Below are 14,607 nucleotides of genomic sequence, written 5' to 3'. Positions count from 1 at the left end.
AAAATATTTTTTTTTCTAAAAAAGGGAAAGCAAAAAATAAAATCTCATACAAAGCACATGAAAAACTAGTTATGGTGCTATTATTATTATTGAGAGTAGCAGATCTTTAAAAAACAATAAAATCAAATGCACTTATTTAGTAACCAAGGATGATTATTTTAATGATAAAGATGTGATTATGAGTTATATGATGTGTCAGATTCATAATGACTACATCTTACTTCATTGTTGTTTTTACAAAATACTTTGAATATCTGATTTTCATGACATTACTATTATAAAAATGACAATAAATGAAAAAGATAAATTTAATTGGAGTAAATTCAGTTTTATCTGTATTGCTGTATGTGTAAGATAATGAAAATTTTAAAATATATTAAATGAATTCAAAATTATATATTTTATTTTTTTTATCATAAAAACTATTAATAAATATTTATGTTATTAATTGTTTTATCCAAAAATATAGGTGATAGATTATTAAAAGACATTTAATACAATGATCTTCTAAGATAATTGCATAAATAAAAATTAAATTGAAATCTAAGATTAATATAGGACTATGAAAAATAATTAAATTAAACATAATTATTTCTCATAATTTGGTATTATGGTAATTAATTACTGTAACCAAATCTTTAAATAACCTTAATGTTTCCAATTTTCCAATAAGTATAAAGTATTTAAAAATCAAATAAATTGTTATATATCCTTACTATGTAATTAATATTAACACATAAAAAAAACACTTACTCTAAAAGAAGCATTAAAATATCATCTAATGATAAAAGATCACCAACTCTAAGAGGTTGCCCACTTCGACGTAATGAACCATGTAAAGGAACAGTAAATAAACTTATTTGTAATTCTGATGTTAATGTGTCTGGATCATAAACAGAAATCTCATTGGTGGAAATAAGAGTTGAAGAGCCTTCATCAACTAGTAATTCTCCAATATGAAGCTGAGGTGCCTAAGAAATAATAAATTCTTTTAGTAAAAATATTAAGTAAAATTTGTTGAAATTATTTCCATTGGCATAATGTAGAAAAAATATTTTCAGAAGTGTAATGTGCAGTAATGATGATAATAATTAATGAATAACTTTTATAAACAATTTAATTTTAATAGTAAAGTAATAAATAACACGTTTGAAAATATAGGACTGCAAATTTTATTAATTTTAAAAATGTTTTTAATGTTCATTGTCAGATATACATATAAATCAAGTTGAAAAACAACTTAATCATGTGAGGACCCGGAAGGAAGTCAACGTAGAGGTCCAAATAGAGACTATCAATTGAGAAATTAAAGATCTCAATTAAACAATGGAAGCTTTTTTGAATTATTTAAACAATAGAAAAGACTAAAGTCAAGGGAAACATGGCAGGAGAGGAATCGTATTTATTCGCGAAATTGACTTCTTCTGTGCCCTCCAACGGTTTCGAATTGTCACCAAGTGATGAGTCGGGACCAATGAAAAGGTGGCTTTAAGGGAAAAACTTATAAAACTGCACATTTCAAGGACAGAAAGTTCTTGGTTCATAGTGCTCCTCTCCTGGATTTTTTGCTCCTGTCCTTCAACAACGAAGGCTTGTTCAACACCCTAGGATTCGTTTTCGCTATTCCATCCCATCAAGATTCGCCCAGATACACCTGATCATCAGAGGTCATCTCTGCAAGTTGTGCTATGCGCCCTGGGGCCATCACTCTCCACATCATCTTTGCCAGAAGAAATGAAATGATCATCAGAACATTTGGAGTTTTTTTGAACAGACTTGTTTCCCACCTTTGGATAGGCATTGCACCTCATTATAAGAATAGTTGTAAGAAAATTTATTTATTTATTACATGGTTTTAAATGATAAACCTGTCTCCGTGAGTCTTTCCATGCCCACACGACTGTTTTGACCACTCAAGTGTTGTGACACTTTTCACCCAATTGGCAAACCTCACAATCATTTAAGGTTATCAAATAGAACAAACTCAAAATTTGCTAAGCTTAAATGGATTTATTAAACTGTAGCAATGAAGAAACCAAATTAAAACTAAAATTTAATTGATTAAATTGTTATCAATCATCAACATTTTTATTTGCTTAATAAAATAAAATTTACTCTGTTAAATATGCTTAAATGATTAAAATACTCTTTGTTTTAAATTATTTGTATCTCTTCAATGAATTGATACTTTTTAGAAATATTTTTAAAGTTAATAAAATGTTTTACTCCATACATTTTAAATTGTATTTTTATCACTTTATTATTTTATTTGCTATTAGGTCCCTCCAAATCTTAAATTTGAAAGGATCTAAAACTGATTGATTTGAGTTATGAAGAATTTTATATATGGAGATATGTAAAAAATGGAAAATTTTAATGTAGACACAAAGTACAAAGCCTAATAAGGAATGTACTAATAAAGTACTAATAAGAGATGTAATTCTATGATATATTTAAGTCAATGATATTTATTTGAATCATTATTAAAACAATATAACAATCATCATAAATTTAGGTATATCACTTTTTCATGCTAAAGGTATTCAAAAATCATGTTTTGTATTACACATTTCATACAGTATTTATAAAAAAAATATCTAAAGAAAAATGTAGGTGTTTCATGAACAGATCTTTATTAATGTGAAAGATTTTAACAAGCACTGCAAATTTAACCACAAACCAGTGAGACTGCTATGAGGATCACTATTTGCAATACTTAAGGAAAACAAGTTTAGCAATACTCTCAACAGCATTTCTTAGTTTAACAACCTGAAAGAACTCTGCTCTAAATAGAATCATGAACTGTGAGAAAAATCAGTATTCTCTAATGGAAATTAAAAAGAACTAAACACTAAAATAATTGCCTCTGTTTGCTGTGACTTAAATATCACTAATATTTCCACCAAGTGGAGAAAATAACTTAAGCCATTTGATAATGCCACAGGAAAACTTAATTTACCAGTTTTTTGCTAAATTGGCAACTCTCGTGTCATTGGCTTGTTTATCCAACTAGAGTAGAGCATTAATTATCCATCACATCGGTTAACTGACTGTTCTAGTCGGCAAATTCAAATGTCCTCTAGTGATAATGGCGCTACAATATTTGGCTATGTCTTGGCTACTTTAATAGTATTTTTACATGTTTTAGCTGGCAACATGGCTCGACCATGAAAAGGAACCAGTATTTAAATGAGGCTTAATTTTCTAATTTTTAACGATACAATAGCGACGATTATTGTTTTAAAAAAATTTTTGTTAGGCTTAACATCAATGAAAATTCAACGCGAAGTAGATTAATAGCGATATACTAATATACTATACTAATAATGTATTTTTTCATATTTTTCGGTTATCCGTTTTTTCACTTATCCAACCAACCCCAGTCCCCAATTGAGTTGGATAATCGATGCTCTACTGTATATTAAAATCACTTAACTAAGGATTTGCAAAACTTAATAGACTGATTAGTTCAACTTAAGGAGAAAACAATGTTCAGATACATGAAATTTGTTTGACTTCAGTAGTAAAAAAATATGTAATATTCTATTGGGTGTTTGCTGGTGTGGCAGTCTGCCATGTTTTTTTTTTGGTCTTCTCTGCCCACCCCATTTCATATGCTTTTTCCATCCTTTGTCCAACATTATGCCGTTGTTTGTAATCATGTCCAGACCAACTCTATTGTTCAGTGTTGAAGTAAGGACCCCTGCTGATTGAAACTGGTCTGAACAATGGGAAGGAAATACCCATTGTCTGACCAGAGGAGCTTGAACAAGAAAAGCACTTTGGGTTGAGTCTTAAGGCAGCCATACACGTTAAGTTAATCCTTTGAGACTGCCTGACCTTGAGGAACTTCAGAATTTCCTATCGCCCACACATGAAGAAGAAAATCTCTCAGCAGAGGCTTAGCTAGGGTGGGGCAAGTAGGGCACATGCCCCGGGCGTCACTCGCACAGGGCGCCAAATGATCTCCAAGACAAACAAGATTTGTTTCTGGAGGGGAGGGGAGCGCCAATATAGTGTTGTGCCCCGGGCGCCAGTTATGTTCACTACGCCATTGTCTCTCAGTCAGTCAGTCAGTCATGGCATCTGATGATGACATACTGGATGTTCTTGGATGTTTATTGGCAACAAATTCTATTAAAACTCGCAGGAAAAAGTATGCATAGAAGTCTATGGTGTAAATAGTAGTACAGTAGAGCATCGATTATACGACTCAATTGGGGACTCGGGTTAGTCAGTTAACTGAAAAAATCGGATAACCGAAAAGAATGAAAAAAATACATTATTAGTATAGTATATTAGTATATCCCATGTAATTAGTATATCGCTATTAACCTACTTCGCGTTGAATTTTCATTGATGTTAATCATAACAAATTTTTTAAAATAATAATCGTCGCTATTGTATCGTTAAAAATTATTTTTAAATTATTTTATTGCTCACAAAACAAACAACCACTCATAATTAGAAAATTAAGTCTCATTTAAATACTGACCTCCCTTTCATGGCCGAGCCAGTGTTGCCAGCTAAAACACACAAAAATTTAACAAAAATAATATTAAAGTAGCCAAGACATACCCAAATATTGTAACGCCACATCACTAGTGGACATTTGAAATTTGCCAACTAGAACGGTCAGTTAATCGGGGGTCGGATAATCGATGCTCTACTGTACTAGTATTGGTTTGGGTAGCACTAATCACAAAATTAATTTTTCATATGAATAATTTTTTAATGGAATTATTTCAGATCACAAAATTAATTTTTCAAGAGAAATCTTGGGCTATAGATTCTGTTAAAAAGCATCAATTATCAGCGAAAGATCAATGGCAAGTCGATTTTACTACCAAAAAAATTCATGGATTAAATTTTATAGACGAATATATATTAATAATTCTCAACCACATCCGATATTAGTACAAATTGTAAACATTATTATCGCAAATTAATTTTATAATTTAATAATTAAAAAGAATTTATTAAACTTTGTCTTATTTTAAGTTGTCATGTTTTAATTTACTTGGATATTAAAACAATAAATTTTTTAAAATGTAAAAGAAAATGATATAGAGTATCAAGATGTTTTATGAAAATGGAAGAAATGAATTGAGAAGTTTTCTAAATATTAAAATTATTTATAATTTTAATTTACTCAAGAAATTTTTGATTTGAAAATAATTTATAACCTGAAAAATTAATTTTTTAGGTTATAAATAATAAAAGTTAACAAGGTTATAGAAAATAATTCTTCCAAACATTCATGAAACATTGTTCTAACTACTCAGCAGTCTCACAACTGAACGAAACGACAGCACACACGTTAAGGTTGGCCTGTGCAGTCTCACACTGTTTAGGAAAATCAAATGGTTTTTCGATTCTACTCCGGTGGTCAGTACAGTTCGGCAAATTTGTTAAATTTCCCCCACACACTACCAGGAATTACTCAAGGTCAGGCATGCATGGTTAATCCTCAAAGGATTAACTTAATGTGTATGGCCGTCTTTAGATGAAGACGAAAGCTAGATGAACCTGTGAGGACAAAGGTGGACAAACTATGGAAGACATCCCTGAGTTTGAGTGAGGGTGGCATTGGGCCAAGAGAAAGATTTGTGCAAGGAGACTTACAGAGCTTCAGCTAAAGCTCAAGGATCTATAAAGCTGAGATAAGCTTGAAGTATTCAGCTACTTACCGGCAAGATACTGTTTGTATATTTAGTTTAGGAGTTTTAAAAATAATTGTAATGTGATTATTATTAGTCCTACTATTGTAATTTAGTTTAATTTGATCTTTGGGTGTTTTTGTTTTAATTAGTTATAGACAAAAAGTCTATGGCTGTTGGGACGTGTGAATTCAATTTGTACCTTACTAGATTGGCTGATATCTTGGGGTCTAGTAGTGATGGTTTGTTTTATTAAAATCATTTTTGTTCATCAAAAGATGTTTTGTGTGCTTCTTTTGCACTATCCCCAGCAAAAGTTCAAAGGGTCATTTTGAAACTTAACACTGGAATTGACAATTCAGTTTAACTTAAGGAAAGATTTAAGAAAGAGGATTTGAGATTAGAGGTTTTTCTGTATATTTTTTAGAGTGTATGATAAATTTACATGATTGATTAATAAGAAAACTTTTCTGATTTTTATAGGCTATTGATAGAAACAAAGAAATATTCTTGAAATTTTAAATTAACCAATTAAAAAATTATTTAATATTAAATAATTTTATTCAGTATTTATAATAAATACACTATTACTATAAATTAATTCTATCTGTTTTTGAAAATTCTGAAAAATGTACTAATTTCACTTTATACTATCAGATATTTCATATTTTCATACAGATTATTTATGAATTATCTGTTTTTAAAAGATAATTTAAAAGGAGATTCTAAACTTCAATTACAGGAAATCTTCATTAATTTGAAATTCAGCAGATGAAATATTCACAATTTCTAATTATCAAATTTTGAATTATCCGAGATTCACATATTTCTATATAATATGCCAAATGCTATGTAACTGATATAATTTATTAAGTAAATTGAATATGGGTACTTATACAGAACACTATTTTCGTTAATTAATAATTGATGATGATGATGGCGATAATAATAATAATAATATAAATAAACTGCAGGTAAACAGCACATATCTGGTGAGAACCTCACAGGTTGCCAAATAGTTTTTTTTTTAAAGTGAAGCAGAATTCCTAAAAATATAGCCAAATTATTTTTAAAGTGTCCCAAAAAGTAGTAAGCTGCCTAAATGTATTAGTCTAGAGTCCTACAAATATTTCAATCTGCTACTTATAGCCCAATCTCTTAATCCCAAAACCCAGCCATATTTTGTGAAATAAAAAAAAAAGGTGTAGTCCATATGTAAGGTGACAGCCAAAAACATGTTACTGTAAAAGCAGTCATATTGACTTTGCTTTGACAGATTACAGATGTTCTGGGTCTATTATTCTTGTATAGCATGGAGGCATTTCAATCTAAATGAATGAGTTAACATAGCCATATGACAGTTCAGACAGACTTTTCACTTCAAATTACAAAGTAGCTGTATTTGAACTAACCAAATTTCTTAACATGTAAATCCATATATCTCCAGCTGGGACAAAAGTACGGTTACAAACTAATGAGTTTTTGAGCTGTCAGAGTTTGAATTAACAAGGATTTCCTGTACAAACTTGCACATATGGAGCAAACTCTGTTCCATAGGCAAGGAGTGTTAAACAAAGGTTTTATTTTCATTCTAGTAATTTTCTGCAGGATTATATGCCATAGTAAGTTATATATGCGAAAATATGGTATATGGGATTTTAAATTACCATAGAACTACAGAAGTCATCATTTCTAAATTAAAAGAAACTTTTAACATATAAGCGTAAAATTACAAATAAATGTCGCTAAATCAACAAGTGCTTTCGACGATAATTATTTTCGTCTTCATCAGGTTGTTAAAACATTTAAAATCCTTTTTTGAATACAAAAAACAAATCATTCCAAGCGAATTAACGTTTTGGAATACAAGCAACGATAGAACATAATACGACTTTTAAACGAAAATACGCGCGATTATGATGCGCATGTGTTAGCCGCCTCCAAATTGGGGAGCTAGATACGTTGTTTTAGATAGTTATACAAATTGATCCACAGAGGGGGCAAATCAAGTGTGGGGGTGTTGCAGGGCTTTAACATGTTGGTAAGGAGGGCTTCCCAAATATACACAAGATTTCTGTTATTACAATGTCTTAGTATGGCCACATCACCCCACAACAGGGTATGTTGGTGTTGTAACACCATTCTAGCGAGTTCTGTTTCACTCTTGCCTTCCCTGATGGAATATTGGTGTTCTAAAATACGATAACATAACATTCTGGTTGTGGCGCCAATATAATGGGTGCGACCACCCGACATATTTTCTAATGGGACAATTGTTGATTTAGCGACATTTATTTGTAATTTAACGCTTATATGTTAAAAGTTTCTTCTAAATTAATTTATGAAATTAAATTTTTTCTAATTATTAAATTTGATTTGAGTTCACAGCATTACCTTAAACTCTAACTCCAAATTACAAAAACAATTAATTTAAAAATTGCAGACTATTAAAAAAATCCAACAATATTTGGATTAGTTAAATTTATAAATAAGAAATAGGCTGACTATAATTACATAATCAGAAAACCTTTTCAATCCAGCATTTAATTTTAAAAAAATTGTTTTTAGCTAATTTAATTAGTCTGCATCAGGTTCAAACTATACATAACAACAGGATTCCAGAACAATGTTAAAAAATAATAATTAAAACAGTGCACATTCTATTTAAAATAAGTCATGTATATGTTCCTTTTGTATAAATTTATGTCATCTTTTCACTGATATATGAAAATATTTTCCTTTACAAAAAGAAACAAGCTGATATTTTATTATTTGTTACTGTTTTACCCTACAAATATGAAGTAATAAAATAAAATTTAATTTCTACTTCCTGATATAAAAACTCTCTAACAATATAAATCTGTTGGAGAAAACTCTTATTTGAACATTTTTATAAAAATAACTCTGCTAGAGAATTAAAAATATATGATTTTTTTTTTATAAATAAATAAATATAGAGGGTATTAATGTTTCACTTTGACATACCATAAATTTAAATGGCTGTAAAAGTTGATGAGATGTGCATTTTTATGAAACAATCTAAGTTCAGAAACAAAATTGACAGAACTATGGGTACAGAAATTTGGAAGCATCCTTCAAATGACAAAATTTAATTTGTTATAATAATCTAAGTAATGAAATTGGAAGTTTATACAGTTTCATTGAAATATGCATTATTTCAATTAAATATTAGCTTGTTTCTCTAATTGTCTAATAAAATTGCAATAATATTTCTACATTAAAATTAATTTAAACAAAAATATGATACTTTCAGAAATTTAATATTACCTGATTATTTACTGGAAGAAGAGTTATATTGAATAATTGGCTATTTATAGCATTGCTCTGCTTATCAGTAACTGTAAAAACAAATTGTAAGTATAATGGATAAGGTCCTATGTCTTCTATTGGTGGCATGTAACCAATTTTGTGATGATTAACTTCTTCTTGAGTAAACGAATGAATAGCTGGAATTTTTGCATCTTTAGCTGATACTAAATGATCTGCTAATGAAATTATTTTACCTGTTCCTGTAATAAAAATGGATTGAAAAAAAAAACAGTTAATTTAAAAAATATGGCAATGAAAATTAATATAAGTTAAAATGAGGGCTATTGAGAGGAGAGATGGGAAGTTTTCCGTGGGCCAGGAGAAAACTTATGGGCCCAGAGTAGTTCATATTGCTATAAAATTATTGTTGTTCTTACTAACAAAATAAAATCTTTAAGACTGCTTTTTATTAATAAAGAAACATTCTATATACAGATATCCCTTGTACAACACAGTATTTCTACTACACAGTTTTGCTCTAACATGGTTTGAAAATTAGGGTTGCTCCCCTGTACAACACAATTTCTGGTTTCATTCTAATATGGTTTTGGAAATCCTCCACAGAAAATTTCACAATTTTTAAATGTAAACTTTGTTATTTAATTTTTTTTTTTTTTTTATTTGAGTAAGTATGTGTGTTGTCTCAAATTTGCCCATGGAATTTAATTTGGAATTTTTAATAATGATTTTTAATGAATTTTTAATAATTGAAAATTTAATAATGGAATATTAAAATTTTCAAATTATTTTGTGCTTTTTGTCAGGTTTACTTTAATGAAAATTGATAGCACAAAGAAGAAAAAAATTGCATTAACTTTCCTATCATTGTTGCTTTCAGACTTTAGCCCTTAAGACTGTCACTTAATTTTTTTTTTATAGATTAATCTTTGTATTTAGTAAAATTTATTTAAACATTTTTAGGTAAATGCTATTAAACTTTTTTAACTGCAGGTATTACTTAGCTACAAATGTTACTTTATTGTAAAAATGACAAATGAAATACAGTGGTATCTCAGAATTTGATGTTCCCAACTTGAACAATCCAATATTCAAACACAAATTCTGGGGGAAAAAATCTCTTGGTACTCAACTGAACAAATGCAACCCTCTAGAACAAATTTTAAATCAATAACATATTTTTATTTTAATTTGTCATCTATAAAACATTTTGATAAAAATAAAAGAAATGAAAATTTTGCTGATATTTCTGATCAAGATCAACAAAAAAGCTCAGATGAAAATGATACTTTGAAAAAAAGTGCCCTAGTTTAACTAAAATTAATGTTAATGTGTCATACAATAGTTTTAATTGTGATTGTTAGTTAAGTATTGATTGCTTTCATAAACACATTTGCCTTAATAACAAAAAAGAACAGTATATTTTTGCTAACTTTTGGAACCTAACCCAATGTTTTGCATTAGTCCTTAGTTTTGTATAGCACAGATTTGCATAACATGGCATGTTTTCAGAACGTAACTATCATATTACAAGGGGATACCTGTATTTCATCTGTTGGAAAGAAACAACAAAAATTACTAAAGGAATCTGCAAACAGGTAAAAGGACTCCCAGACCCCATACAAGCTCTCAACAATCCTAATTAAAATAATTTTTATTAATTATTATATTTATTCACTCAATTATTCTCCATATCAACTTAATTTGTGTAATTTAATTTACTGCATCAGACTATAATAATGTTACTATTCAATAATTAAAGTCAAGTAATTTGGCCTGTTATAATCTGACAATTGTTTGGCTGGTTAACGAATGTTTATATTTGTATATTTACTACATCTGTAGAATTTTTTAATGTAAACAATAGTTAGATATATTATTAAATTTTTCAATACTTTGGATCTAAGAACTTCTTATATAGACAAATAAAGTACTTGATTGCTTGCTGTTCTCACAATTAGTTGTATATTCTTTGGAACTTAAAGTTGCTATTGAGAACAAATCATACAGGAATGCTCCTTTTGATGGAAATTATTATAATTATTTTTAGTTTTACCAATTTATATATGAAAATAAGGACTAAAGAGGTCTTATTTTCATATATATAAAGAGGCATAGAGCCTGTAATGAATATCTATTGTAAATTATAGAAAATAAATCTCCTTTTTCCATCAAAAGGAGTGTTCCTGTATGATTTGTTCTCAATAGCAACTTGATGCTAATTTCCAAAGAACATACACAGAAAAACATTTTTGGAAGTTAATTTGTTGTTTGTTTTTTGTATAATTTTATTGATTTATCATGGATGTAGTTTTGAATATCTCCATTAAACACAATTCATCTTAAGAATAAGAGGAAACACTGTTTTTATGAAACACTCATTCCAAATGACATAACTAGATATTTTACTTCCTTATGTAAAATATGATAAAGTGCCCTCCAATGGTTAGGGTCAAGCTCCTCCATGCTCATGATAGTATAGAAGTCTAAACAACATTTTTAAACTGATAATTTTAACATTTTAAATTATTAGATAATATTCATTAACAATACTGTATTCTTGCTTAATTAATGTAATTTACAAGAAATATAATTAAATAGTGTAGTGTATTTATTTAATTTATTTATATAATTCAAATACCTGATTTAGCATAAGATCCTATAAACTTTGGAGAATTTGTTATTAAGTAAACTATTTCATGATCTTTGGAATCACTGTCTTGATAATGTAACATTGCTTTTGTAATAATTCCTATTTGAACTTCTGGTATTTCAAGAGAAAGTGAACATTTAGGAGATTTTTTGGGTGGATCATCTCCAATTGGTTTTATTACTACTGAAACTTTATGTGGTGGTGATTTATTTGGAGGGTCGTTCATATCTTGAAGCATTACTTCAAATTCATCAATAAATACCTGGAACAATAAAATATAGAATATAAAATGTTCATACTTCTAATATATATTAAATTTATATATTAAAAAAAATTACCTCATTTCCAAAATGATGATAATATATAACACCTTTATTAATATCTCTTTGAGTGAATTGAGTAACTTCATTACCAGTGGTTTCCCAAAGAAACATTTTCCATATTGTACCTGCTTTTGGTGGCTTTGTCAATATAAATATGAGAAAATCATCACTTGTATCTTGATCATGTGCTGACAGAAAATCTGAAGATATTTTAACTGTTCGTCCTTCTTCAACCTTTAATCCAACATTCATAATAAGCGCTGGAATGTTATCATCTCTAGGTATAATAGTAATTGGAAATTTTGTGTGTGTAGAATGTGTTCCATCAAAAATTCTTAAATGGATACTATCTTTAGTTGTATCACTATCATCATGATAATAAATTACTTTTTTTTCTTTAAGATCTTTTTGTGTGATTACAATGCCTGGAACTCCATCAATTTCAAGTTTACCATGAAGCAAACCTCCAGTTATAAACATTTTAACATCATCAATATTATCACTGTCAACAATTTCTAAATTTTCTGGAAGAATACAACGAGACTGACCTTCCAACAGAACTAAACCAGTATTTATTGAAACACGAGGTGCAGAAGTAACCGCAGCTCGTACAGCAATATGTAACGTGACAAGATCACTGGCAGCATAATCCATATCAAAAATGTTAAATCCAACTTCAAACATTTCTCTATCATTAAATGATCTTATAGGTGGTTTAAAAGCAATTTCAAAATTATTAACATCTGCTTGCAAAAATGATGTGATAGGTTTAGTATGATCAGATAAATGCACAATAGTACCATTAGATGGATCCAAGGGTTTAGAAATATTAAATATTAATAATTCTGAAGATGTTTCACCATCTAACCCAGAAAGTACAGCTGGAGTAATGGTTGTTAAAATAAATTGATCAACATCCATCAGATACATACTAGAAAACGAAGCTTTTGGTTTTAAATTTGGAAATCCTGGTTCTATTATAACTGGAAGATGTATCCATTCTATATAAGGTTCACCATTGTTTAATAAAGGATCACTAACTTCAACAACAATAATAATGTAATCAATATTTGGAGAAGGAGGTTTAAAATGTTCATATCTCAAACCTAATTTTAAAAATTCATCACATCTTCTTTTAATAACATCAATAGGTCTTTTATCTGTACCAACAACTATTTGACCATGTGCAGGACGTTTACTTTGAAAACTGGTAAATCTTGCTTTACAGACAGCACCATTGCTTTTACTATACTTAAATTTAAGAACATTATCATCAATTAGATTTGACAAACCAAAAAATTCTTTTACAGTAAGTGGATTTATAGTTTGTGTCACATTATAAGGTAAATTCAAAATATTAAAGACAACTGAAAACCTTTCAGAGAGAGTTGCATTTTCTTGAAACAAATATGCTGAAAATTTGACAATGTCCTGTTTTAACAGAGGTGATCCAAAATGTGTATATTTTATCATTCTTGACTGAAAATTACAATCAAATATCTGAAATAAAATAAATTACATAAAATCAAAATATATTATTCATATGGAAACTATATAAAATTTCAAAAGTACAGCTGATAATTCACAAACTGTTCATACTTATTGCTTTTTGTAATAAAACTTTTCTTTTCCTTCAGTATTATTACTTAAATAGCTATAAAAATATATTTAAATTTTAAAAATATTTAAGTTTAAAAAGGACAATCCATAAAAATTGTTGACAAATAAACATATACTAAAAACTTTTTCAAATTTGATCATTTTTCACATATGTAGGCATAAACTATATGGATAAGTAATTATTTCTGAAAGTGAGCATAATCTTAAAGAGAACAAGAAGCAATCAAGTACTGATACGTAGTTAAAATATAACATAAACAACAACCCAATTCAATTTATCTAATAAATTTAACTTTTAATTTTAAATTTAGAATATTCTGGAAGAAAAGACAGAGTGAGACTTGAATCCATAACTCCTGTTTATCTTGTGGATGTATTGCCTAGACCTCCATCCAATCTTTGCTTCCAGAAAAATTAAATACTTATCACCTAATCATAAAATTAGTCTGATTAATTAATAATTTGGCTATTGCTTAACAATAGCCAAATTATTAATTACACAGCATAACAACAATTCCAATATTTGAGAAGTCATGTGCACAACAAAGTGTGTTATGCTGTTCAGATTTAACTAATCAGATACTATGTAGATTTAACTCTTGTATGTCATTAAATGTACAGAGACTTTGTTTCACTAAACAGGAAATGGCATCACATTTTTTTAATCTTTTGTGTTATAAGCTTTAAATATGAGAAATAACAATAGTAATAATAATGCTAATGATAGGGTAAAAAAATAAAATAATTTTGTTACACAAAAACAAAAAAAAAACTAAAAGTGCAAAAGCGTGAACCTACATTGTGCAGTTCCTATGCCTAGCATTTTATCTACTCAGCTATCTCAATTACAAGAAGTGAATCTTCCAAAGAATTATAAGCTACACACTCAATTTTCAGAAGCCCATTTCTTGGAAAGGCTTGAGAAGTGAGTCCTATTATTTGAACAAGGATCTGTTTGTGTTTAGGGCTATGTGCTCATTTCTCAACAACTTTTTAGTATTGTCTTTTTTAGTATTGTCTTTTTTAAATTTATAAAAAGTTTTACTGGCACACCTATTAATGT

The 14,607-nt window shown here is 28.6% G+C and overlaps 1 protein-coding gene across 1 annotated transcript in view; it reads right to left on the bottom strand.

Annotated features, from left to right (window-relative positions):
* Positions 1-14,607, bottom strand: part of LOC111623301 (FRAS1-related extracellular matrix protein 1-like) — an 84,253-nt gene that overhangs the window by 54,192 nt on the left and 15,454 nt on the right. The window contains exons 2-5 of the mRNA XM_023365826.1: positions 11,940-13,424; positions 11,590-11,863; positions 8,949-9,190; positions 754-971 (exon numbers count right to left, since the gene is read on the bottom strand). Of these exons, the coding sequence (XP_023221594.1) occupies positions 754-971; positions 8,949-9,190; positions 11,590-11,863; positions 11,940-13,424 (2,219 nt within the window). The remainder of the gene's footprint in view (positions 1-753; positions 972-8,948; positions 9,191-11,589; positions 11,864-11,939; positions 13,425-14,607) is intronic.

This window comes from Centruroides sculpturatus, unplaced genomic scaffold, assembly GCF_000671375.1.
Source record: "Centruroides sculpturatus isolate CEXI.00-Female unplaced genomic scaffold, Cexi_2.0 scaffold123, whole genome shotgun sequence".
NCBI lineage: Eukaryota > Metazoa > Arthropoda > Arachnida > Scorpiones > Buthidae > Centruroides > Centruroides sculpturatus.
The sequence above is the reverse complement of the archived record's forward strand: the minus strand, read 5'-3'. Positions and strand labels throughout refer to the sequence as shown.